Genomic DNA, 26,807 nt, shown 5'->3' on the forward strand with positions numbered 1-26,807 from the left:
AAGCAATAAAGATTTATCCCACAATAAAAATAAATCTTTATCAGAACTTAAAAACACAGTGACCAGCCGGGCGGTGGTGGCGCACGCCTTTAATCCCAGCACTCGGGAGGCAGAGCCAGGCAGATCTCTGTGAGTTCGAGGCCAGCCTGGTCTCCAAAGCGAGTTCCAGGAAAGGCGCAAAGCTACACAGAGAAACCCTGTCTCGAAAAACCAAAAAAAAAAAAAAAAAAAAAAAAAAAAAACACAGTGACCAATGATGCTTGACATCGACTCTATTTCTTCTAGGCATGGAATCAGTGACAGTGATCACCTGGATACCAGCTGGTATTTCCATCTTTGGAGAGCTGCAGAAAAGATCAAGGCACCCCAGATGTGGTGATCTGCCCACTGGATCCACCAACTTGAGCGTTCTGTTTTCAATTGATAGAGCCTTGGCACATGATGCATTGTCATTATTTCTAAATTCACTGGACATTCATTCATTTATTCACTCATTTCAAATTCTTTATTTTTGGGGTGATATGTTGGTTGCATGAGGTGAATTATATTCAGCTGTATAATTTGCTCTGAGACTGTTCCATCCTCCATGATCCAAAGCCCTCTCCTTTGTCAAACCTCCCCAATCCCATTAGGCCACTTTGCTGTACACAAAGTTTGTACAGCCTCCTTGATGTCTTCAGGACATACACTATTTCACATTTCTATCATATGTAGGAGCCCCACATGAGAGTCATGCAGGACCTGTTGTTTTTTGAGTGACTAAAAAGTCTCTCAGTGTGATTATCTCCAGCTGAATTCACTCTTAGCTATGGATGAAAATAATCTCATAGTGTGTTGGTAAAACATCCTTTCTTTGTCTGACTCTCCATTATGGGATGTCTAGGTTGGTTCCATCACTCAGCTGCTGCAACAGGGCTGTAAGAAACACTGATTTGCAAGTATCTCTAGGGCATGTTGACTTGAAGTCTTTGAGATAAATAACAACAGCTGGCATATATGGGTCCTACAGAAGTTCTCGCTTAGTTTCTGTGAGGATACTCCATCCCAGACCCTAAAGTAACCCAAAGGGTTTACATTCTCACTGACAGTCCACAAGGCCTCCCGGTTCTCCACACCCTCTGATCACCTCCACCCCAGCATTAGTTCTCCTTTGCTTTCTTCATGCTCACCATTACCATTCTGATGGGGACAAGACAGAATCTCAGAGTAATGTTGGTGCCTCCCTCAGCTAGCTAGCAACACTTACCCAATGCCAACTGGCTTTTGTAGTTCAGCCTCTGACAGCATGATGTTCACTGGTGGTGGCCACATTGGAGGAGCTGCAGTCAGCCGTGGAGCTTATGGAATGCCATCCACCAGATAGCAAAGCTATGATGGGTACATCCTGGAGAGACACAGCCTGCGGGGGTGGGGGATTGTCTCCTTGAACTCCCACAGATCCTCCTGCCTCTGCTTCCAGGTTGCTTGTGTTAAAAGTGTGTGCCATCAGGTTTGGCTAAAAAAATGATTGGCTTTTAAAATATTCATATTTTTAAATTAGAATTTGATTGCTTTATTTCCCTATTTTTCTATCTTCCCCATACCCCTTCTATGTATCCCTATGGTAATGCCCTGTTTTTCTGATTTGCCACATATATGTGTTACTGTTGTGTGTATTGATGTGTGTTTATGTGTGTATTCCTAAATATATAAACACAACCCGATTAGTCTGTACAGTGTCACTTATATGTGTATGCTTTCAAGGCTGAGGACTTGACCTTGGATAACCATTGGGGCTCTTCCCTGGGGAAGCTGTTTCTCTTGCATTCCTTGTTTTGTTTGTTGTTGCTGCTGTTTGATTTCTTGCTGGCTTGTTAGCTGTTGTTTTGTTTTCTGAGACAGGTTTCTCTGTGTAGCCCTGGCTGTCGTGGAACTTTCTCTGTAGACCAGGCTGGCCTCAGACTCAGGAGATCAGCCTGCCTCTGCCACCTGAGTGCAGGGATAAAAGGCATGTGCCACCTCTCCCAGACACCCTCAGTGTTCCATTCTTGCCTGTGATTTTTGTCTAAGGCTGAGGCATCATGATCATCCCACCTCCAGGTCAGCATGTCCATCCATGTTCTCCTTGTTCAGGTCCTCTGTGGGCAGCCATGTTGAAGACTCTGCATTTTTATGAAAAGAATCTTCTTGGTTTTGTTTGTTTGTTTGTTTGTTTGTTTGTTTGTTTGTTTGTTTTTCGAGACAGGGTTTCTCTGTGTAGTTTTGTGCCTTTCCTGGAACTCACTTGGTAGCCCAGGCTGGCCTCGAACTCACAGAGATCCGCCTGGCTCTGCCTCCCGAGTGCTGGGATTAAAGGCGTGCGCCACCACCGCCCGGCTTGAAAAGAATCTTCTTAATGTAGGTGATGGGGCTTTTGTGAATGATCAACTCTTCAAATACTGACTTTTTATGGAATAGATCAAGTTTTTGTTTATGGTGGTTGTTTTTTCTTTTATTTGAAGGTTTGGCTACATAAAATGTTGATATTTTATCCAAATGATGAACTTTTTTGTACAGTTTGAATATTTATTTAAGGACTGACTTTTTTTTTTTTTTAAAGATTTATTTATTTATTATGTACACAGTATTTTGCCTGCATGTGTCCCTGCAGGCCAGAAGAGGGCACCAGATCTCATTATAAGTGGTTGTGAGCCACCATGTGGTTGCTGGGAATTGAACTCAGGACCTCTGGAAGAGCGGTGGGTTCTCTTAACCACTGAGCCATCTCTCCAGCCCCAGGACTGACTTAATAGTAACTCCAGGAAGCAATAGTGGACAACCATGTTAATTAAAAATCTCTTGGAAACCAAGCTTTGCATATCTAATTTTTAAAGGGAAAGCCACAAAGACAATAATTCACATCAAAGTTAGACAATGATCAGGGTAATCTTGAAATGCTCATTCCTGACATGATAAGCCAGGTATTTTTCTTGTTTATAATTTTTTGATATTTTGGCTTACTTTAATTATTTGGGTGAATACAACTGGACCAAGGTCAAGTCCATGGAAATCTGAATGTGTGGACATTGGAGTGTGGGATAAAGGACTGAGAACTGTCTTCACAAAATCAACATGGAATCAGAACAGGGTGATGTTAACCTTGATATTTCAGACTCCATTGAATTGGCTTTTCATGAAAATGGTTGTTCATCTTCTTACAGGTTAGACATTTATTTAAAGGACAGACTTTTCATTTGAAAGGATTATTTCATAAAAAAGTTACCCTTTGTGGGAAGGATCGGTCTCCTTCCTGGCAAAGGAAGTGCAGGGTAAATTTTGATTGTGTTGATTCAAGTTATTTCCTTTGTATTTCAAGTTTAACTTCACACATCAGCACAATAAAGTCCAAAGAACAGTCATTGTCTTCAAAGTGTGGCTGTCTCAATTTTCAGATCAGCACAGGGTCCCAGGAGTCACCATCCCCAGCTGAAGGCAAATGTCTTAGTGCAAGATCCTGTGTACTGGAGCAGGGACAAGCATCTCTTGAGAATGGAACTGTCCACCTGAAAATGGAGGCTTCCTGAGACCACACTTGTAGATGCAGAACTAGGCTGGAGATGACCATGGGGCCTGGAGTGCTCTAGAGGCTGCCAAGAATTCTCTGAACATAACATCCTGTCTGGTTCACATGTCAGCCCTGCTAACCTAACCAGGTCCTGCTTTCAAATCCTGATTTTTGGATACAATTTGGGACAGAGTCAAAAGTTCTGTGCTAGCCTTTTCTTTTTTTTCTCTTTTGAAACAATCCTCTATTTTAGGATGTAATTTAGACTGAAAATGTTTGGTTTTCATCTAAAAGTACTTTTAAGCATCTTTACCCTAAGAATTTCTATACAAACACAGAAAGGGTGTCCTGGAACTCACTGTGTAGATCAGGCTGTCCTCTGCACTCAGAGTGCTGAGAATCAAAGGCATGTACCAACACACTCACTAAGACAGACTCATGCTTTTATACTAAACCCAGTTTTATTTTGTCCTTTATAGAAAATGTTGACAGCATGTGTCTGAAATAAGCACACAACAAACAGCATTGCTGTTTCTTGAATACAGCCCCCCAAAGGCAGCAAGTTGGACTTTGAAATGACTCTAAAATTACACACTGAACATGCTCTAGGATCTGAATGTTACTGAGTCTTTTGCGACTGAGTCTTTTGCCATTACCATAATGAAAAGGAAATTTAGGGCTGGAGAGATGACTCAGTGGTTAAGAACACTGGCTGTTCTTCCAGAGGACCTGAGTTCAATTCCCAGCAACCACATGGTGGCTCACAACCATCTGTAATGAGATCTGGTGCCCTTTTCTGGCCTGTAGGCATACATGCAGACATTACGCTGTATATTAACTAACTAACTAACTAACTAACTAACTAACTAACTAAATAATAAATAAATAAATAAATAAATAAATAAATAAATAAATAAATGGAAATTTAACATATACACATTTAATAAGCATCTATTTTCATATCCTGTATCTCATACCCTTGATTGTTAAATCCCACGTATGTTATTTGTGTATTGAGAATCCTCTTAGATGAGTCCCGGGGGATCAGAAGCCCTCTTTTGAGAGCTGCAGGTACTGGGCACACATGTGGTACACAGACACACATGCAAACAAAACACTAGTACACATCAAATAAATAAGTAAATTTACATACTCTTGGAGGGTCTGGAGAGAGATGGCTCAGTGGTTAAGAGTACATGTTGCTTTTGCAGAGGACCCAGGTTTAGTTCGAAGCATTCAAGTGGTGACCCATCACCTTCTAGGGTGTCTGAAGCACTCTTCTGGCCTCTGTGTGCACTAGGCACACACAATATGCACAGACACACATGCAGGAAAAACACTCATACACATACAATGTAAACCAATGGCTCTCTTTAAAATGTAGAACATTCTTGAGTTAAAAAAAAGAAAGAAAGAAAGGAAGAAAAAGAAAAAGAAAAAAAGAGGTGGTACCACACACCTTTCATCCCAGAACTGGGGTCAGCCTGGTCTAGGGAGTTCCAGGACAGCCAGGACTAAACAGAGAAATTTTGTCTTGAAAACCAAAACACAAAGCAAAAAACAAGAAAGAAAGAAGAGAAACAAATAGTTATTCTTTTTTCTTCTAATGAAATGACTTTAATATCCTTTAGCTATATTCAGTAAAGACAATGTTTTTTTACCATAGAAAATTTAAAAAGAAAATATCATTTAAACTATCATAAAACAATCAATTTTAAAAGGAGAGGCTGAGATCCACCTACTTACCTGTGTCTCCTGAGTGCTAGGACTAAAGGCCAGCCCCAACACCATCTGGCAAAAGAAGAGTTTTTATAAATACACGGTACTTTCCCTAAAGTATCCAAATATCTCGCATGCTCCTCCTTTATTTCTCTTCAGAGATGGTGTAACTCTTAATGTTGTGCTCAATTCATTTTAAGGTTTCATGGGTCCCCAAATTTATAAAGGTTTATAAGTCTTCACTAAGTGAAAATGAACCTAGGAACTTTTATTTATCTCATTTAACTGATTGCTTGTATTTGTTTGCTTTTTGTTTTTTGAGACAGGGTTTCTCTGTAAAAAAAAAAAAAATCCCTGGTTATCCTGGAACTCATTTTGTAGACTAGGCTGGCCATAAACTCACAGAGATCAACCTGCCTCTGCCCTCTGAGTTCTGGGATTAATCGTGTTCACCACTATATCCCCAAAATTTTATTTTCTTATCTATTGATTTATTCAGCAGTCATTATAAGTCCCCTCTCTCCCACATGAGCTGTGGAGAAGAAAACGTGTCTTAAAGCAAATGAATAGTGGATAGTTTCTCCTATCAATGGGATGTCCCAAGATCTATAGTGCCCTTGAGTGTAGTAACTTGGGGAGAAATATCATCTGAACTGACTGGGGAATAGAGAGGTCTGGGGAGTCAGCAAGTGAGAGCACAGATCACCTGTCCACTAACAGATCCTAAAGGAAGCTGGAGGTCAGTGATATTCCATGGAGAACCCTGAGTTCTCATGAAATGTCATCCATTGAGGCAGAGATCAGAGAAGCTCAGGTGAGGGGAGGGGGCTGGGGGCAGAGCTGCAGCTGGTCCTTCAGGAAGGGCATCTTGAAGAGAACTCCCGGTTTGAGCTCTGGAGGAACTAAGATGAGTTCAGAGAACAGTGTGTGAGCCTCCTGTGAAATCCTCCAAAAAAATCTCTGGGCTGCAAAACTAACAGTCTGCTTCCTGTCACACATTACAGGAAAGAAGTTTGAACAATGTGAGCAGAAGATCTCTGTCTCATGCCATCCCAGCAGAATCTCAAGGGGACAGATTCCATCATCACAGCCAGAAAGCATGGCAGCATGAGATCCAGGCACCCCAGATGTGGTGGTCTGCCCACTGCACCCACCAACCCAGGGACCCTGATTTCAGTTGATAGAGTATCATCATGGGACAAATTATCACGTATAAATTTATTGGATCTTTGATTCATTCATTTATTCTGTGATGTTATTAATAAAGGTGAACCCAAAGGCTCATGTTTGAATGCCTCCTTCCTAGTTGGTTAAACTCCTTTGAAAAATGAGGAGATGTGAACTTTTTGGTGGAATGGATGTTGAGATTTCAAAGGATTTCCATTGTAAGTCCTCTGTCTCTTTGTCTCTCTCTGTCTTTTTGTCTCTTTCTGTCTCTGTCTCTATATTTCTCTGTCTCTCTGTCGCTGTCTCTCTCTCTGCCTTCTGGTGGTGGATCGAGCTGTGAGCTCTCTCAGCTATCCATCTCTCTGCCATCATGCACTCTAACCCTGTGAAACCATAAGTCGAACTAACTGCTTTCTTTTCACAGTACTTTGATTGTGGTTTCTAAGCACAGACATGGAAAAGTAACTGAGACACATCTGTTCATTTTCTCTGTTAGTGGTATGGGGCTGTCTGACATTAATTTCCTGCAACTACATAGTCCTCTTTGAGCCCATTCCCCAATACTGCAATCCTCTCCTTCTTCTCACACCTCCCTGATATCATTAGTCAATTTTTCTTCACACATTTTGCCCAGATACTCTCATGTGATAGGAGCAAAACAGTCTCATGTACCTGCCAAATCTAGGCTCCACAAATGAGAGACACTGGATATCTGTCATCTGGACACTTGGTCATCCACTTGGTGTGATTCTCTCTAGATGCATGCATCTTTCTCCAGACCAGATGACATCATTCTTCTTGGTGAAGGACAATAATCCCTTCATGTGTGTTCCCCACACTGGATCTCTCTTTGCTGGATACTTTTCTTGGTTATATCACTTAGCTCTTGTAAATAAGGTTACATCATTATTTAAGTATATCTGGGGTATGTGGACTCTCTGCCCTCAAGAACGTTGAGCATGCCAGTGGTATTCAGACATCCACGGAGATAAAACTGAGAGAGGTGAAATGCAAACTGAAAACAACGGCAGCAGCATTGATAAAAACCAGGTAAATACTCATGCAACCCAGAGGCAGCATTATTTGAGTTACAGCACTAACATTGTAATCAAGCATAGAGAACTGTTACAGTGTTATCAGAGTTACAAGGTTAAAACTGTAAAGGCGGGCTGGAGAGATGCTCAGAGGTTAAGAGTACTGACTGCTTTTCCAGAGGTCCTGAGTTCAATTCATAGCAACCACATGGTGGCTCAAGACCATCTGTAAAGATCTGGTGCCCTCTTCTGGCCCAGAGTCATACATGCTGTATACATAATAAATAAATAAATCTTAAAAAAAAAAAAAACACAGTTAAGGCAAATAGAGGGGTTATGCGAGCCATACCATTAAAAACCATAATTCAGGGTATATTCAGTAATATCTGTAAATTCAAAAGTGTTCATGCAATAACCATCAGTGAAAAAAATTACCTAGGAATTTGAAAAAGGGGTGGGATGGGAGGGTTTGCAAGGAGGAAAGAGAAGGAAAAAGATTCTAACAAAAATATAAAGGTTACTAGAAACTGGATACAGTACCCAGGGACCACACTATGTGTGTTATACCATTAAAGTCATAAAGCAAATACAAACCTAACATAGAGTTTCATAAATTGTAGAGCTGTAAACACCAAATACTCCAGGAGGTACTGTGTGGTGATATTGTGTTCTCCAAAATATTGTGCACCCCAATAAATTTTTCTGGGGTCAGAGAACAGAACAGCCACTTGACAGACATAGAGGCCAGAAAATACTGGCACACACACCTTTAATCCTAGCCTTCTGGAGGCAGAGATCCATCTGAATCTCTGTGAATTCAAGGCCACACTGGAAACAGCCAGACATGGTGACACACGCCTTTAATCCCAGGAAGTGATGGCAGAAAGCAGAAAGGTATTTAAGGAGTGAGGACAAGGAACTAGGGCTGGTTAAGCTTTTAGACTTTTGAGCAGCAGTTCAGCTGAGATCCATTTGGATGAGGACTCAGAAGCTTCCAGTCTGAGGAAACAGGATCAGCTGAGGAATTGGCGAGGTGAGGAAGCTGTGGCTTGTTCTGCTTCTCTGATCTACCAGCATTCACCCTAATAACTGGCCCTGGGTTTGATTTTATTAATAAGACCTTTTTAGATTCGTGCTACAGTACTGACAGCCAAGCCAAATAAATTCCAGTGAATCAAGGAACTACCTGGAGCTCGGAGGCTGAGTTAAGTAAGGATCTCCATCTGGACCATGTCACTTTCTGATATCTACTTCCTCAAGATCCCGGGATCCCATTGTTCCCTCCCAATGGTGGGAAAACGGACTGTTTGAATAACTATGGTCTTGCCTTGGATCCCAAGGCCAGACCAAAATCCAGAGGGTGTGAGAAAAAAAGCCCTCAGGCCAGGTAATCCAGAGTCTTGGTGCTGTGTGGAAACTGTCCTGGGCATTAGCCCCGCCCTTGAGGGGAAGCACAGAGAGAAGAAGGCAATCCCAGACAGCGATCCACGGGAGCAATATCTTTGGGCGCCACAAAAGGACCCTCTCCCGAGCTTGCTGGCAGTCGATCTGAACTCGACTCAGAGGACGAATCACAGATGCCAGCTGAACACTGGGCCAGAATCTCCAGAGCTCTGACTTTGTGCCATGACAATCGCTGGGAAGGAGAATGCAGGCGCCACGGGGACCCCTGCGGTGAAGAAGCCTCAGGTCTGCAGCCGGAGGCGGAGCTGCGGATTGGCCTGAAAAGCGTTTTTGGCTTCTGGTAGGGACTTCTTCATTGGGCCCAGTCCGGCTGTGCCCACCTCCCAGGGTGGACCGGAGGTGTTAATCCCGGAGTGGCCCAGAGTGAAACTCCCAGCCAAGGAGCGGAGAGTGCGAGTGAGAAGCCGTCAGACTTGGGGAGTCCCGGCATCTTGCCAGCGGGTACCAGCACTCCCCAGGGAGTTAGCCGTGCAGGGACCAGAGACAGGAGGACGAAGGTCCTTGGAGACAGCGACTCGATCGTTCTCTGGACCACGCTGTCCACGGAAACCGTCGACGCAATAAAAGGAACGCGAATGCGAAGGAGATTCGTTCCAGGAAACGCCGAATTCGTTCTCTTTCAGGTGGCCAGGGTCGGATGTCCTGTTTCGCGTTTAGAAAGGCCTTGGTCCTTTCCTATGGCGACTGCAGTCCGGTTCTGCCAGGCTGGCTGTGGCAGGATTCGACCCCAACCACGAACAGGACGACCAGAGGACAAGGACACAAGAAATGTTTGGGGCCCCGGTAAGAGTGTGCACCGGACGCGGTAAGGACGCGTTTTCGCGTCCTCTGCGCTCCATTCTCCTTTTTTTTCTAAACGCTGAAACTTCGATTTTTTTTAGCGTTATTATTTTTAGCGCTAACGTTATCCGGCACTTTAGCGGATTCAGTGCCAACTGCCATAGGCCAAGGCACGTTTTCTCCGGACAAGTGTCCCAAGACATCCGCGCCCCACCCACTGGAAGACCACAAATTCGCTGTTTTTATGACTGCATCTCCGTCGCGCTGCCTTCCTTTGGTTGGTGTGACGGTTTTCCGGGACAGCAGGATCCAGGGCTCGAGTGAGGCTCTGTCTCCTGTGGCCTTCACTCTGTCGCCTGCTTTTCTCTGTTCTCAGTGCGGTTATGGCTTTTGTACCTCGGGAAAGACTCTTGGCCCCGCCTGTGTAATGGCTTCTCACTCTCACCCACCGGGGTTGTGACCGGCCTCGAGAATCTAAGCCTGTCCGCGGTTAGTCCGCGGGCCATAAGATGCATTTCGGGTCCCAGCTGTGGTCAGGATGCCCCGATTTCCATTCGTTTTCCGGCGCTCTTCGTTCTGCTCGCAATCATTTCTAAAAGCTGGAAATTCATCCCTTGTCTGTTTTTAGGGGATTTCATACCGATGAGGTCGAAATGCACGTTTTCCGCCATGCAAGTGTCCCAAGGCATCCGACCCCGGCTTCCTGAAAGAGGACGAACTCTGTGTATAGACGACCGAATCTCCGTAGCCTCTGCTTTCCTTTCGTTTTGTCAAGGTTTTCGAGTACAGAACGGCCCAGGGCTTGAGCAAGGTCAAGTGCTCGGTGATGGTCAAGTGCCCATGGACGGTCATGTTCTCCAGGACGGTTATGGGCTGGAGCGCAGTTCAGGGCTCAAGTGTGGCAGTGTCTCCTATTCCTTTGTCCTCTCGCCATCCTTTCTCCGTTGTTAGTGCAAACAGCAGCCTGTGCCCTGGTGCAGGCCGGCGGAGACTTCTGTAAGCTCCCTCCCGGGGTATTTGTAGTCCTCCCGGGAGGCGGGGCCGGACGAATTAGTAAAAGGTCCATTGCACGACTTCGTCTATCGTCGGACATCGACTCGGAGGTCGAATCACCGACACTGGCTCGCTAAAAGATGATCCAGTAACTCCAAAGCAATAAAATCGCCAGTCGGATGAGTGCAGGCGCCACCACGCCCACTGCCATGAACAAGTGTCCGGCCTTCTGCTCGGAGACAGAGCTGCAGACTGGTATCCAAAGCATTTCTGCTTCTGTCTTGCACTTCTTCATTGTCTGGGCCCACCCACCACCGTGGACTTGAGGCCCGCTGACTAACCACCGACTGGCACAGATCTCGAGGCCGGTCACAACCCCGGAGGGTGAGAGTGAGAAGCGGTCACACCGGCGGGGTCAGGCGTATTTCTCGCGGTGCAAAAGCCCTAACCACGCTGCGAACAGAGAAAATGGCCAAAGGGCAAAGGCCACAGGAGACAGCACCGCACTCGAGCCCTGGACTGTGCTGTCCCGGAAAGCCGTCACACCAACGAAAGGAAGGCAGTGGAGACCGAGATAGGGTCGTGAAAACACCGAACTTGTGGTGTTCCAGTTGGTCCGGCACGGAGGTCTTGGGACACTTGTCCGGAGAAAACGTGCCTTGGCCTATGGCAGTGGGCACTGAATCCGCGAACGTTAAAAAAAAAAAAACAAAAAACCCAAGTTTCAGCGTTTAGAAACAACGGAGGATGGAGCGCAGAGGACGCGAAAACGAACCTAAACCGCATCATCCTGACCGTGTCGGGTGCACACTCGCACAGGGGACCAAAGGTTTCTTGTGTCCTTGTCGTCTAGTAGTCCTGTTCATGGTTGGGGTCGAATCCAGCCACAGCCTGCCGACCGAAATCGGGAAAGACATGTCATTATCCAGCAAGTGTCCCAAGACATCCGAACCGGCCGCCTGGGCGAGGACAAAGGCGGTGTTTGCACCGCGGAATCTTCGCCGCGCCTGAGTTCCTTTTGTGGAGCTGACAGTTTTCGGGAACAGCACGGTCCAGGGATCGAGTACTGCGCTCGCGTACCCACTGTGGCCATCCTTTCTCCGTTAGCGAGGTGGCTATGGCCCCAGGAGCGCTGGTAAGGCGGGCGAGACGCCGGACCCGGCAGGCTTGAGGATTTCTCACTGGCAGCCTCCGAGACTGTGACCGGCCTCGGGAACCTGCTCCAGTTGTCGGTTAGTCCGCGGGCCCCGCGATGCACGGTGGTGGCTGGGAACAGCGGGATCTGGGGCCAAAGAAGAAATTCAAACCTGAAGCCAAAACTCATCTGACACTGACTGGCACCTCAGTCTCCCCGCGGCCGACCGGACACTTCTCCACTCCAGGGGTCGCTGTGGCGCTGGAATTCGGCCGAGCCGCGATTAAAGGCGCAGAAAGCCAGATCTTGTGGTTTTTGTCCTTCATCCGCGCGTACCCGGATTCGACTTCCAGCCGACTGCAGATCGGCGGTTAGAAGGCCCGGACTGCAATTCGACCGCGATTTCAAACCGGACCAGCGGTTTTCTGCCTTGTTCTTTCCTATTGCGGCCTTAATCAGGCTCTGCCAGGCAGATGGCGGCGGGATTCCACCATAACCTCTTACCAGGAAACTCGAACTGTACGACCTGAGGAAAACGCCCCAGAAAAGCCTGACACCGAGTTGCACCAGGTGCGGTAAGGACATCGTGTTTGCGATTCGTTTGCGGTTCTTCCACGCGCAGCTCCTCTTTTCTAAACGCTGGAAATTCGTCCTATGCCTTGTCATTAGCGGATTTCAAACCGATACCGTCGAAATGTACGTTTTCCACCGGGAAAGCGTCCCAAGACATTCGTTCCCGACCGCCTGAAAGAGGACAAAAGCGGTGTTTCCACGACTGAAAATCCGTCGCTGCTGAGTTCCTTTCATTGTGCCCACGATATTGGGGACAGCACGGTCCTGGGCTCGAGTGCGTCGCTGTCTCCAGGGTTCTTTCGCCATTATTTTTCCCTTGGAGGCGCTGCTACTGCATCCCTGGGGAGCGCTCCTACCGCGGTCAAGGCTCAGGACCAGGCCAGCCTGACGGATTCTCACTGGCACCCTCCAGGGTTGGGTCAGGCCTTGAGAACTTGCGCTGGTCCGCGGTTGGTCGGCCGCACCGCGGGTCCACGGTGGTGGGTGGGCACAGCGGGAGCCGCGGGCAATGATGAAGTACCAGACAGAAGTCAAAACACTTCCAAGGCCAATCCGCAGCTCCGCCTCCGAGCTGCTGTCCAGACACTTCTTCGCCACAGGGGTCGCTGTGGCGGCAGAAATTGGCCAAATGGCAATTCCCGGTGCACAGCTTCATCTGGCGGTTTTGCCTGATGTTGATTCGCTAGTGTCCACGATTCGTCCAGCGAGCCGACCTACTTTTGATCGACTGTCAGCAGGCCGGGCGGCAGTCCGACCGCGATCTCAAACCGCGTCCGTGATTTTCAGCCTCGGTCCTCTCGTGTTGCAGATGGAATCGAGCTCTGCCTGGCAGGATATGGCGACATTCGACACTAACCACGAACACGATGGCGTGAGCAAAACGCTGAAAGAAACGTTTGGGGCCCCGGTGTGCGCATCCGAAGCATTCAGGACGCTGCGATCCCGGGTCATTTTTGCGTCCTCTATGTTCCCTTCTCCGTTGTTTCTAAATGCTGAAATTTGGATTTTTTTTTCCTTTATCGGATTCAGTGCCAACTGCCATCGGCTAAGGCACGTTTTCTCCGGAAAGGTGTCCCAAGACATCCGTGCCAGACCGACTGGATGACCACAGATTCAGTGTTTTCACGACCGTATCTCCGTTGCCACTGCCTTCCTTTCGTTCCTCTGACGATTTTCAGGGACAGCATGGTCCAGGGCTCCTGTATGGAATTGTCTCCTATGGCCTTCACCCTCTGGCCTTATTTTCTGTGCTCGCCCCGCGGCTTTTGACCGTGGACAAGATGCCTGACCCCGCTGCTGTGATGGCATCTCAATTCACCCTCCCGGGTTGTGACCGGCCTGGAGAATCTCCGCCTGTAGTTGGTCATGCCGCGGGGCCCTAAGTGGAATTTCAATTCCCAGGTGCGGTCATGACGCCGCGGTTTCGATTCGTTTTCACGTCCTCTTCGTTCCGCTCGCCGTCGTTTCTAAACGCTCAAAATCTGTCCGATTTCCGTCGTTACGGATTTCGTACCGATGCGGTCGAAATTCACGTTTTCCCGACGGGAAAGTGTCCCAAAACATCCGACCACGGCCTCCTGAAAGAGGACGAATTCTGTGTATGGACGACCTAATCTCTGTAGCCAATGTGTTCCTTTGGTTCGTTTACGGTTTTCGGGGACAGCATGTTCCAGGGTTCGAGTGCGGCAGTGTCTACAATGGCCTTCTCAGTCTGGCAGTCTTTTCGCCAATCTTGGTGCACATAAGTCCCAGGGCGAGCGCTAGTACCAGGAGCAAAATGCCAGCGACCGCAGACTGCCTGACAGATTCTCACTCACACAAAACGGGGTTGTGACCGGCCTCGAAATCTGTGCCAGTCGGTGGTTAGTCCGCGGGCCCTCAGGTCCACGGTGGTGGGTGGGCTCAGCCAATGAATAAGTGCAAGCCAGAAACAGAAATGTTTGGAAGTCAGTCTGCAGCTCATTCTCCGAGAAGCAGGCCTTACACTTGTTCAGCTGCAGGCCAACTCCGAATCCAGCGCTTTGGGGTTTCTGGAGCCGATTTTAGCGAGGGAGTCTCCGTGATTCGACCTCCCAGTCGAAGTCTGAGGACTGCTTTCGGACGATGCACATTTTCAGCCGGATTGTAGGGGAATTCTTCGAACCCCGCCCCTCTGGAAGACTACAAATACCCAGGGCCAGAGCCTGCAGAAGAATCTGCCGCCGGCACTGTGCACAGGCTGCTGTCATCCCGGTGCAAGGGCTGCTGGAGCGATGGAGCCGACTTTCTGGTCCGTGCACGTGCAGCAGGCCTGGGATTCCGCCCTTGTGTCGCCAGAGACCGAACTTCTGCTTCCCGTCTTCTCGGAAGAACGTGGGCCGTGGCCTCTTCCTTTCTATCCGGTCCTAGGAGCGATCCCCTCCGACAGAGGTGACGATCTCGAGCAACCGCTTCAATGTCTCCAGGGTGACTTGCCGGGATCCTGCGGGAGGACCGACTCTTCCAGCGAGCCGGACTCCCCGCGGGCCTTCCACGAGGAACACGAGCAACCAGCGACCCCGGCAAGAGTGGAGGACTCTGGCCTAGAACCGGTCCCTGAGGCAGAGCAGCACCGGCCCTGGTCCAGAGCGCCCCGCCGTGGCCACGAATCGCGGGACACCGAGACCACGGAAAGGAGAAGCCCTGGGGAGTGTCAGCCGCCTACCGCCGGAGACCGGAGCAGAGGACCGCGGGTTTGGTCCGCCGCCGTCCGGCGGCATATCCGTAGCGTGTTCCGCTGCTGCGTGCCACGTGGCTGCTGCATACCGGTACGTGGCAGCAGGGAGCCTTAGCGAGCTGCAGGCGCCTTTCAGCGTTTTCCAGTGGGCTCTGTGCCAAGAGGTTCCTTGCCTTGCTCGCAGCCGGAAGTCTTCTGGGCAGCCGGCTGCTTCCAAAATAAACTCCTTCATCCATGTGCCTCAGGTGGTCAGTGTCAGTTCTTGCTTGCTTAATAAATGATTCCAAAGGTAATTTAGTGGGCTGTGCGCGCCAGTTTTCAAAACTACTCGGTGACACTCAGGATGCTCTGTTTCTAGGCTTGGTGGAGAAGCTGGTGTGGGGACACCCGAGGTTAGTCCACCAGCCTTCACGACGACAGGGTGGGTGGGTGCCCTCGATTCGTCCAGCCAGCCGACTTCGGATCGACGGTCAGCAGGCCGGGCTGCAATCCGACCGCGATCTCACACCGCGTGGGTGATTTTCAGCTTCGGTCCTTTCGCTTTGCAGGCGGAATCCGGCTCCGCCAGGCGGGACGTGGCGACATTCGACACTAACCACGAACCCGTTTCGCGTGAGCCAAACGTTGGAGGAAACGTTTGGCGCCGTGGTGCGAGTGTGCACCCGACGCGGTTAGGACGCCGCGGTTTCCGTTCTTTTTCGCTTCTTCTACGTTCCGTTCCGTTCGCCGTTGTATCTAAACGCTGAAACTTCCTTGGTTTTGTTTTTTTGTTTTTTTTTTTTGTTTTTTTTCTCCGTTCGCGGATTCAGTGCCCACTGCCATCGGCCAAGGCACGTTTTCTCTGGACAAGTGTCCCAAGACATCGGACCCCGGCTTTCTGAAAGAGGACGAATCGGTATATGGATGATCAAATCTCCGTAGCCTCTGCTTTCCTTTCCTTTTTCAACGTTTTTCGGGTAGAGCACGTCCCAGGGCTCCAGCGCGGGCAAGTGCTAGACAAAGGGGCATTGCTGCAACAGGACCAAGTGCTCCATGACGGTCAAGTGCTGGAACACCGTCCAGTGCTCAATCACGGCCAAGTGCTCAATGACCATTGAGTGCTTGAACACGCCAAGCGCCCAAAGAAGGTCAAGTGCTCCATGGCAGTGCAGTGCTCATACACCGCTGTCCAGTGCTCATACACGACAGTCCAGTGCCCGAGGACAGTTCCTGGAACAGGAGCGAGTGCTCTATGACTGTCAAGTCTCAAACACCGTCCAGTGCTTGAACACGACCAAGTACTCGAGGACTTTCAAGTGCTTGAATCTGAACAAGCGCAAGACGCCGGACCGTGCCAGCCTGAAGGCTTCTCACTGGCACTCTCCAGGGTTGGTTCGGGCCTTGAGAACTTGCACTGGTTGGCGGGTCATTGGAAGTGAATTGGTTCAATGGTGGTGGGTGGGCACAGCGGGAGTCTTGGGCAATGAAGACGTCCCAGCAGGAGGCAAAAACGCTTCCAAAGCCAATTCTCAGCTCCGCCTTGGAGCAGCATTTCGGACACTTTCTTCACCGCAGGGGTCGCTGTAGCCCCAGAAGTCCGCCCAGAGGCAACCGCTCGGTGTAGAACGTGCATCGGTACGAAATCCGTAACGACAGAAATCGGACGAATTTGGCCGTGATTGAGCACTGGACGGTGTTCCAGCACTTGACCGTACACCCGGTGCGCACAGCTAGATCTTGTGGTTTCGTCTGATGGTGATCCGGGCGTGCCTGCGATTCGTCCAGCCAGCCGACTTCGGATCGACTGTCAGCAGGCCGGGCTGCAATCCGACCGTGATCTCAAACCGCATCTGTGATTTTTGGCCTCGGTCCTTTCGTTTTGCAGGCGGAATCCGGCTCTGCCTGGCAAGACAGGGCGACATTCCACACCAACCAGGAACCCGATGGCGTTAGAGAAGTGCTTGAAGAAACGTTTGTCGCCCCGGTGCGAGTGAGCACCCGACGCGGTCAGGACGATGAGGTTTCGGTTCGTTTTCGCGTCCTCTACGCTCCATTCTTCGTTATTTCTAAACGCTGAAACTGCGATTTTATTTTTTTTTCGTTATCGTATTCAGTGCCGTCTGCCATCGGGCGAGGCATGTTTTCTCCGGACATGTGTCTCAAGTCATCCGATCCCGGCTTCCTGAAAGAGGACGAATTCGGTGTATGGACAAGCGAATCTCCGCAGCCACTGCTTTCGTTTTGATTTTTTTTTTTTTTTGGTTTTTCGAGACAGGGTTTCTCTGTGTAGCTTTGCGCCTTTCCTGGGACTCACTTGGTAGTCCAGGCTGGCCTCGAACTCACAGAGATCCGCCTGGCTCTGCCTCCCGAGTGCTGGGATTAAAGGCGTGCGCCACCACCGCCCGGCCCGCTTTGGTTTTGTTTTGTCAACGGTTTTCGGGTACAGCACGGCCCAGGGTTGGAACACGACCAAGTGCTCGATGACGGTCCAGGGCTCAAGTGCGGCACTGATTCCGTTCCTTAGCCCTCTGGCCATCCGGGCAAGAATCCGGACACCGCAGGCCTGGGGGCATCTCACTCACACCACTAGGGCTCGACAGTCTGCGCGAGTGGGCGGTTATGCCTCGGTCCCTAGGTGCATTTCGACTCCCAGGTGCGGTTAGGACGCCGCGGTTTCCATTCGTTTTCGGGTCCCCTTCGTGCAGCTCGACGTCGTTTCTAAACGCTGGAAATTCGTCCGATTTCTGTCGTTACGGGTTTCGTACCGATGCACGTTTTCCACCGAGCAAGTGTCCCAAGACATCGGACACCGACTTCCAGAAAGAGGACGAACGAATTCGGTGTATGGACGACTGAATCTCCGTAGGCTCTGCTTCCGTTCGTTTTGTCAACGTTTTTTGGGTACAGCACGGCCCAGGGCTCGTGCGCGGTCCAGTGCTGGAACATGACCAAATGCTCGATTAAGTTTAAGTGCTCGAACACGGTCCAGTGCTCTAACGCGACCAGTTGCTCCACACCGATATTGTGCGGATGACAGTCAAGTGCTCAAACGCTGTCCAGTGCTGGAACAGGACCAAGTGCTGGAACACCACCAAGTGCTCGAACAGGTTCAAATGCTCGATGACGGTCCAGTGCTGGAACAAGAACACGACCAAGAGCTTGATCACGACCAAGTGCTCGAAACACCGTCCAGTGCTCCAACACGACCAAGTGCTCGATCACGACCAAGTGCTCGAAACACCGTCCAGTGCTCCAACACGACCAAGTGATCTGATCGATGACGGTCAAGCACTCGAAACACCGTCCGTGCTCCAACGCGACCGATGAAGGTCAAGTGCTGGATGACGTTCAAGTGCTCAAACACGAACACGACCAAGTGCACGAACATCGTCTAGTGCTGAAACACGTCCAAGTGCTCCATGAAGGTCAAGCACTCGAAACACCGTCCAGTGCTTTCACGCGACCAAGCGCTCGAGGACGGTCAAGTGCTGGAAAACGAACATGACCAAGGGCTCGAATACGACCAAGTGCTCGAAGATCTAGGCAATAGACGTTTTAAGATGGACAAGTTTACCAATTCATCCGACCACGCCCCTCTGGAAGACTACAAATACCCAGGGCCAGAGCCTGCAGAAGAATCTGCCGCCCGCACTGTGCACAGGCTGCTGTCATCCCAGTGCAAGGGCTGCTGGAGCGATGGAGCCGACTTTCTGGTCCGTGCACGTGAAGCAGGCCTGGGATTCCGCCCCTGTGTCGCCAGAGACCGAACTTGTGCTTCCCGTCTTCTCGGAAGAACGTGGGCCGTGGCCTCTTCCTTTCTATCCGGTCCTAGGAGCGATCCCCTCCGACAGAGGTGACGATCTCGAGCAACCGCTTCAATGTCTCCAGGGTGACTTGGCGGGATCCTACGGGAGGACCGACTCTTCCAGCGAGCCTGACTCCCCGCGGGCCTCCCACGAGGGACACGAGCACCCAGCGACCCCGGCAAGACTGGAGGACTCTGGCCTAGAACCGGTCCCTGAGGCAGAGCAGCACCGGCCCTGGTCCAGAGCGCCCCACCGTGGCCACGAATCGCCGGACACCGAGACCACGGAAAGGAGAAGCCCTGGGGAGTGTCAGCCGCCTACCGCCGGAGACCGGAGCAGAGGACCGCGGGTTTGGTCCGCCGTCCGGCGGCATATCCGTAGCGTGTTCCGCTGCTGCGTGCCACGTGGCTGCTGCATACCGGTACGTGGCAGCAGGGAGCCTTAGCGAGCTGCAGGCGCCTTTCGGCCTTTTCCAGTGGGCTCTGTGCCAAGAGGTTCCTGGCCTTGCTCGCCGCAGGAAGTCTTCTGGGCAGCCGGCTGCTTCCAAAATAAACTCCTTCATCCATGTGCCTCAGGTGGTCAGTGTCAATTCTTGCTTGCTTAATAAATGATTCCAAAGGTAATTTAGTGGGCTGTGCGCGCCAGTTTTCAAAACTACTTGGTGACACTCAGGATGCTCTGTTTCTAGGCTTGGTGGAGAAGCTGGTGTGGGGACAACCGAGGTTAGTCCACCAGCCTTCACGACGACAGGGTGGGTGGGTGCCCTCGATTCGTCCAGCCAGCCGACTTCACATCGACCGGCAGCAGGCCGGGCGGCAGTCCGACCGCGATCTCAAACCGCGTCCGTGATTTACAGCCTCGGTCCTTTCGCTTTGCAGGCGGAATCCGGCTCCGCCAGGCGGGACGTGGCGACATTCGACACTAACCACGAACCCGTTTCGCGTGAGCCAAACGTTGGAGGAAACGTTTGGCGCCGTGGTGCGAGTGTGCACGCGACGCGGTTAGGACGCCGCGGTTTCCGTTCTTTTTCGCGTCTTCTACGTTCCGTTCCGTTCGCCGTTGTTTCTAAACGCTGAAACTTCGTTGGTTTTGTTTTTTTGTTTTTTTGGTTTTTTTTTACGTTGGCGGATTCAGTGCCCACTGCCATCGGCCAAGGCACGTTTTCTCTGGACAATTGTCCCAAGACATCGGACCCCGGCTTTCTGAAAGAGGACGAATCAAATCTCCGTAGCCTCTGTTTTCATTTCCTTTTGTCAAGGTTTTTCGGGTAGAGCACGACCCAGGGCTCCAGCGCGGGCAAGTGCTCGATAAAGGTGCATTGCTGGAACAGGACCAAGTGCTCCATGACGGTCAAGTGCTGGAACACCGTCCAGTGCTCAATCACGGCCAAGTGCTCAATGACCATTGAGTGCTCGAGCACGACCAAGCGCCCAAAGAAGGTCAAGTGCTCCATGGCAGTGCAGTGCTCATACACCGCTGTCCAGTGCTCATACACGACAGTCCAGTGCCCGAGGACAGTTCCTGGAACAGGAACATGTGCTCGATGAGGGTCAAGTCTCAAACACCGTCCAGTGCTTGAACACGACCAAGTACTCGAGGACTTTCAAGTGCTTGAATCTGAACAAGCGCAAGACGCCGGACCCTGCCAGCCTGAAGGCTTCTCACTGGCACTCTCCAGGGTTGGCTCGGGCCTTGAGAACTTGCACTGGTTGGCGGGTCATTGACGCGCATTGGTTCAATGGTGGTGGGTGGGCACAGCGGGAGTCTTGGGCAATGAGGAAGTCCCAGCTAGAGGCAAAAAGGCTTCCAAGACCAATTCTCAGCTCCGCCTTCGAGCAGCATTCCGGACACTTCTTCACCGCAGGGGTCGCTGTAGCCCCAGAAGTCCGCCCAGAGGCGGGTCCTGGTGCACACAGCTAGATCCTGTGGTTTCGTCTGATGGTGATCCGGGCGTGCCTGCGATTCGTCCAGTCAGCCGACAACCGATCGACTGTCAGCAGCCGGGCAGCAATCCGACCGTGATCTCAAACCGCCTCCGTTTTTTTCCGCCTCGGTCCTTCGTTTTGCAGGCGGAATCCGGCTCTGCCTGGCAAGACAGGGCGACATTCCACACCAACCAGGAACCCGATGGCGTGAGAGAAGTGCTTGAAGAAACGTTTGTCGCCCCGGTGCGAGTGAGCACCCGACGCGGTCAGGACGATGAGGTTTCGGTTCGTTTTCGCGTCCTCTACGCTCCATTTTCCCTTATTTCTAAACGCTGAAACTTCTTCTTCTTCTTCTTTTTTTTTTTCCCGTTATCGGATTCAGTGCGGACTGCCATCCGGCGAGGCATGTTTTCTCAGGACAAGTGTCCCAAGTCATTGGATTTCGGCTTCCTGAAAGAGAACGAATTCGGTGTATGGACAAGCGAATGTCAGTAGCCACTGCTTTCATTTTGTTTTGTCAACGGTTTTCGGGTACAGCACGGCCCAGGGTTGGAACACGACCAAGTGCTCGATGACGGTCCAGGGCTCAAGTGCGGCACTGATTCCTATTCCTTAGCCCTCTGGTCACCCGGGAAGACCCCGGACACCGCAGGCCTGAGGGCATCTCACTCACACCACCTGGACTCCAGAGTCTGCGCCAGTGGGCGGTTATGTCTCAGGCCCTAAGGTGCATTTGGATTCCCAGGTGCGGTTAGGACGCCGCGGTTTCCATTCGTTTTCGGGTCCTCTTCGTTCCTCTCGCCGTCGTTTCTAAACGCTGGAAATTCGTCCGATTTCTGTCGTTTTGGATTTCGTACCGATGCACGTTTTCCACCGAGCAAGTGTCCCAAGACATCGAACTCCGGCCTCCTGAAAGAGGATGAATTCGGTGCATGTGAGACCGAATCTCCGTAGCCTCTGCTTCCGTTTCGTTTTGTCAATGTTTTTCATATACAACACGGCCCAGGGCTCGAGCGCGGTCCAGTGCTTGAACACGACTAAGTGCTCGATGACGGTCCAGGGCTCAAGTGCGGCACTGATTCCTATTCCTTAGCCCTCTGGCCATCCGGGCAAGAATCCGGACACCGCAGGCCTGGGGGCATCTCACTCACACCACTAGGGCTCCAGAGTCTGCGCCAGTGGGCGGTTATGCCTCGGTCCCTAGGTGCATTTCGACTCCCAGGTGCGGTTAGGACGCCGCGGTTTCCATTCGTTTTCGGGTCCCCTTCGTGCAGCTGGACGTCGTTCCTAAACGCTGGAAATTCCTTCGATTTCTGTCCTTACGGGTTTCGTACCGATGCACGTTTTCCACCGAGCAAGTGTCCCAAGACATCGGACACCGGCTTCCAGAAAGAGGACGAACGAATTCGGTGTATGTGAGACCGAATCTCCGTAGGCTCTGCTTCCGTTTCGTTTTGTCAACGTTTTTCGGGTACAGCACGGCCCAGGGCTCGTGCGCGGTCCAGTGCTCGAACATGACCAAATACTCGATTAAGTTTAAGTGCTCGAACATGGTCCAGCTCTCTAACGCGACCAGTTGCTCGACACCGATATTGTGCGGATGACAGTCAAGTGCTCAAACGCTGTCCAGTGCTGGAACAGGACCAAGTGCTGGAACACCACCAAGTGCTCGAACAATTTCAAATGCTCGATGACGGTCCAGTGCTCGAACAAGAACACGACCAAGAGCTTGATCACGACCAAGTGCTTGAAACACCGTCCAGTGCTCCAACACGACCAAGAGCTAGATCACGACCAAGTGCTCGAAACACCGTCCAGTGCTCCAACACGACCAAGTGCTCGATCACGACCAAGTGCTCGAAACACCGTCCAGTGCTCCAACACGACCAAGTGCTCGATCACGACCAAGTGCTCTGAACACCGTCCAGTGCTCCAACACGACCAAGAGCTCGATCACGACCAAGTGCTCGAAACACCGTCCAGTGCTCCAACACGACCAAGTGCTCGATCACGACCAAGTGCTGGAAACACCGTCCAGTTCTCCAACACGACCAAGTGCTCGATCACGACCAAGTGCTCAAAACACCCTCCAGTGCTTCAACACGACCAAGTGATCTGATCGTTGACGGTCAAGCACTCGAAACACCGTCCGTGCTCCAACGCGACCGATGAAGGTCAAGTGCTGGATGACGTTCAAGTGCTCGAACACGAACACGACCAAGTGCACGAACATCGTCCAGTGCTGAAACACGTCCAAGTGCTCCATGAAGGTCAAGCACTCGAAACACCGTCCAGTGCTTTCACGCGACCAAGTGCTCGAGGACGGTCAAGTGCTGGAAAACGAACATGACCAAGGGCTCGAATACGACCAAGTGCTCGAAGATCTAGGCAATAGACGTTTTAAGATGGACAAGTTTACCAATTCATCCGACCCCGTCCCTCTGGAAGACTACAAATACCCAGGGCCAGAGCCTGCAGAAGAATCTGCCCTCGGCACTGTGCACAGGCTGCTGTCATCCCAGTGCAAGGGCTGCTGGAGCGATGGAGCCGACTTTCTGGTCCGTGCACGTGAAGCAGGCCTGGGATTCCGCCCCTGTGTCGCCAGAGACCGAACTTGTGCTTCCCGTCTTCTCGGAAGAACGTGGGCCGTGGCCTCTTCCTTTCTATCCGGTCCTAGGAGCGATCCCCTCCGACAGAGGTGACGATCTCGAGCAACCGCTTCAATGTCTCCAGGGTGACTTGGCGGGATCCTACGGGAGGACCGACTCTTCCAGCGAGCCTGACTCCCCGCGGGCCTTCCACGAGGGACACGAGCACCCAGGGACCCCTGCAAGAGTGGAGGACTCTGACCTAGAACCGGTCCCTGAGGCAGAGCAGCACCGGCCCTGGTCCAGAGCGCCCCACCGTGGCCACGAATCGCCGGACACCGAGACCACGGAAAGGAGAAGCCCTGGGGAGTGTCAGCCGCCTACCACTGGAGACCGGAGGAGAAGACCGCGTGTTTTTTGCGCCCTCTGGCGGGACCTTCTTAGCCTGTTCAGTTGCTGCGTGCCACGTGGCTGCTGCATACCGATACGTGGCAGCTGGGAGCCTTAGCGAGCTGCAGGCGCCTTTCAGCGTTTTAGAGTGGGCTCTGTGCCAAGTGGATGCTTACCTAACCTCTTCCTTCGTCTCTGTCCTTCACCAATTCCTGTGGAGCTAATGCCCAGGAGAGTTTCCATACAGCACATCAGACTCCGGACCACCCTGGCCTGAGGGCTTCTCTTTCACAGCTTCCTGATTTTAGTCTGGCCTTGGAATTCAGGGCAAGTCGCTGGTTATTCAGTCAGCTTTTCCCACGGTTGGGAGGGAACAGTGGGATCACGGGACCTTGATGAAGTAGGTATCAGAAAGTGACATGGTCCGTATGGAGATCCTTACTTAACTTGGCCTCCGAGCTCCAGGCAGTTCCTTGATTCACTGGAATTTATTTGGCTTGGCTGTCAGTACCTCCTGGAGTATTTGATGTTTTCAGCTCTGTAATTTATGAAAGCTCTGTTAGGTTTTTATTTGCTTTTATGACTTTTTTTTTTCAAGACAGGGTTTCTCTGTGTAGTTTTGATGCATGTCCTGGATCTTGCTCTGTAGACCAGGCTGGCCTTGAACTCACAGAGATCTGCCTGGCTCTGCCTCCTGAGTGCTGGGATTAAAGGCTTGTGCCACCACCACCCGTGTTTTTATGACTTTTAATGGTATAACACACATAGTGTGGTACCTGGGTACTGTATCCAGTTTCTAGTAACATTTATATTTTTGTTAGAATCTTTTTCCTTCTCTTTCCTCCTTGTAAACCCTCCCATCCCAGACCTTTTTCAAATTCGTAGGCAATTTTTCACTGATGTTTTTGCATGAACATTTTTGTATTTAAAGATATTACTAAATCTGCCCTGAATTATGTTTTTTAATGGTATGGCTCCCATAACACTGTAACCCTTCTATGTGCCTTTACAGTTTTAACCTTGTAACTCTGGTAACACTGTAACAGTTCTCTATGCTCGATTACAATGTTAGTGCTATAACTCAAATAATGCTGCCTCTGGGTTGTATGTGTATTTACCTGTTTTTTTTTTTTTTTTTTTTTTTTTTTATCAATGCTGCTGCCGTTGTTCTCAGTCTGCATTTTACCTCTCTCTGTGTTATCTCCATGGATGTCTGAATACCACTGGCATGCCCAACGTTCTTGAGGGCAGAGAATCCACATACCCCAGATATACTTAAATAATGATGTAACCTTATTTACAAGAGCTGAGAGATATAACCAAGGAAAGTATCCAGCAAAGAGAGATCGGGTGAAGAGTGTGTGGGGAACAGATATGAAAGGATTATTGTCCTTCACCAAGAAGAATGACACCATCTGGTCTGCAGAAAGATGCATGCGTCTGAAGAGAATCACACCAAGTGGATGACCAAGTGTCCAGATGACAGATATCCAGTGTCTCTCATTTGTGGAGCCCAGATTTGGCAGATACATAAGACTGTTTTGTTCCTATCACAAATCAGAGCAACAGACATTTACAGCATACAGAAAGATATCCCCAGCACTTCCCTTTTCCTTTTTTTTTTTTTTTTTTTTTTTTTTTTGGTTTTTCGAGACAGGGTTTCTCTGTGTAGCTTTGTGCCTTTCCTGGAACTCACTCGGTAGCCCAGGCTGGCCTTGAACTCACAGAGATCCGCCTGGCTCTGCCTCCCAAGTGCTGGGATTAAAGGCGTGCGCCACCACCGCCCGGCTCTCCTTTTTTTCAAAAAGGAAGGTTTTAACTCTAACATAGTAAAACTACATATAGCAAAACTATTATCTAGAAAGAATTATAGTTACAATATCTATTTATAATATCTAGTTTATTTGTATTTGGCAAAATTAAAGAAGATATCCTATCTATCCTATATTTGTTAGTCTACGGTTTCATATCTAACTTATCTTTTTATCAAAACTAAGGAAATTATAACTCTCTAATCTTCAACTACAACAAAGACCTCAGAAGGATATAATATTACCTGAGAAATGAGAGAAGGACGCAAGCAACTTTCAAGAGTCTTGCAAGAGTGGACAGAGACAGCTGGCAGACTGGACAGTCAGTCACCTAATGTTTTTCTGTAAAGTTGGGGCATCTGTCTTCCACCCACAGGCCTAGAGTCTCTTATTTACTTTTCTCTGTGTCCTGTAGAATGTCTGACAGTTTCCTCTGCAAAGCAGGAACCTGAAGGACCATTTTGCCAAGCAAAGTTCAGTGGTCACCTTCCTATGGGTCCTGCATGTCCAGTTGATCAAGCAGTCCAGGCAAGAACAGTTTCTTGCCCAAAATGGCTATTTTTGTCAAGAAGAAGATAAAGTCCATATAGAGTGTCTTCGATGCCCATCCTCCTCTCTAAAGTAAATCAGTGATGCCAGGAGCAGACATGTCTCACTGTCCAGAAAACCTAAATTTTTAAAATTTTTTAAAGGCCATATTCTGTAGGTCTTTGAAGTGTTTGAAGATTACCTACCCAATTGAATTATATCTATGTATACCTAGAAAACTTAACATGACTGTAAGTTTGACTATCATAGAAGACTAATTATTAATCTGTATTTTTAATTTCCATTACAATCTAAATGAGTTACATAAACATAATACCTCAAATGAGAGTAGAAATATATATACAGTATAACAAAATTAAAATTAAGGGTTTAGGGATTTAGCTCAGTGGTAGAGCGCTTACCTAGCAAATGCAAGGCCCTGGGTTCGGTCCTCAGTTCTGAAAAAAAAATTAAATTTAAACTTGTATCAATAAACTAAAATCCATAGCAATGTAAAACATTTCTAATCCAGTTGTTGCTATTTAAAAGTATTTTCATTAATCTACCCTTCCATCCTATCATATCTATACTGTCCTCCTTTCTTTTTTTGGAAAGAGATCTCATTTATAATCAACCTGATTTAAATAAAAATATTAGTTTTCCTCTGCCCTACACCAGAGGTCTCTTCTGATATGGG

At 49.7% G+C, this 26,807-nt stretch overlaps 1 protein-coding gene across 1 annotated transcript; it reads left to right on the forward strand.

The window, feature by feature from the left end:
- Window positions 1–23,334: 23,334 nt before the first annotated feature.
- LOC128113857 (annexin-2 receptor-like) lies at window positions 23,335–23,889 on the forward strand. Its single transcript, XM_052743777.1, has one exon. It carries the CDS (start codon window positions 23,335–23,337, stop codon window positions 23,887–23,889), a length of 555 nt encoding a protein of 184 aa, XP_052599737.1.
- Window positions 23,890–26,807: the final 2,918 nt, after the last annotated feature.

This window comes from Peromyscus californicus, unplaced genomic scaffold, assembly GCF_007827085.1.
Source record: "Peromyscus californicus insignis strain IS unplaced genomic scaffold, ASM782708v3 Scaffold_18__1_contigs__length_77618521, whole genome shotgun sequence".
NCBI classification, from domain to species: Eukaryota; Metazoa; Chordata; class Mammalia; order Rodentia; family Cricetidae; genus Peromyscus; species Peromyscus californicus.

Excerpts from the sequence above, each read along its gene's own strand:
- LOC128113857 (XM_052743777.1), top strand. The coding sequence starts at position 23,335 with ATGGAGCCGACTTTCTGGTCCGTGCACGTGAAGCAGGCCTGGGATTCC.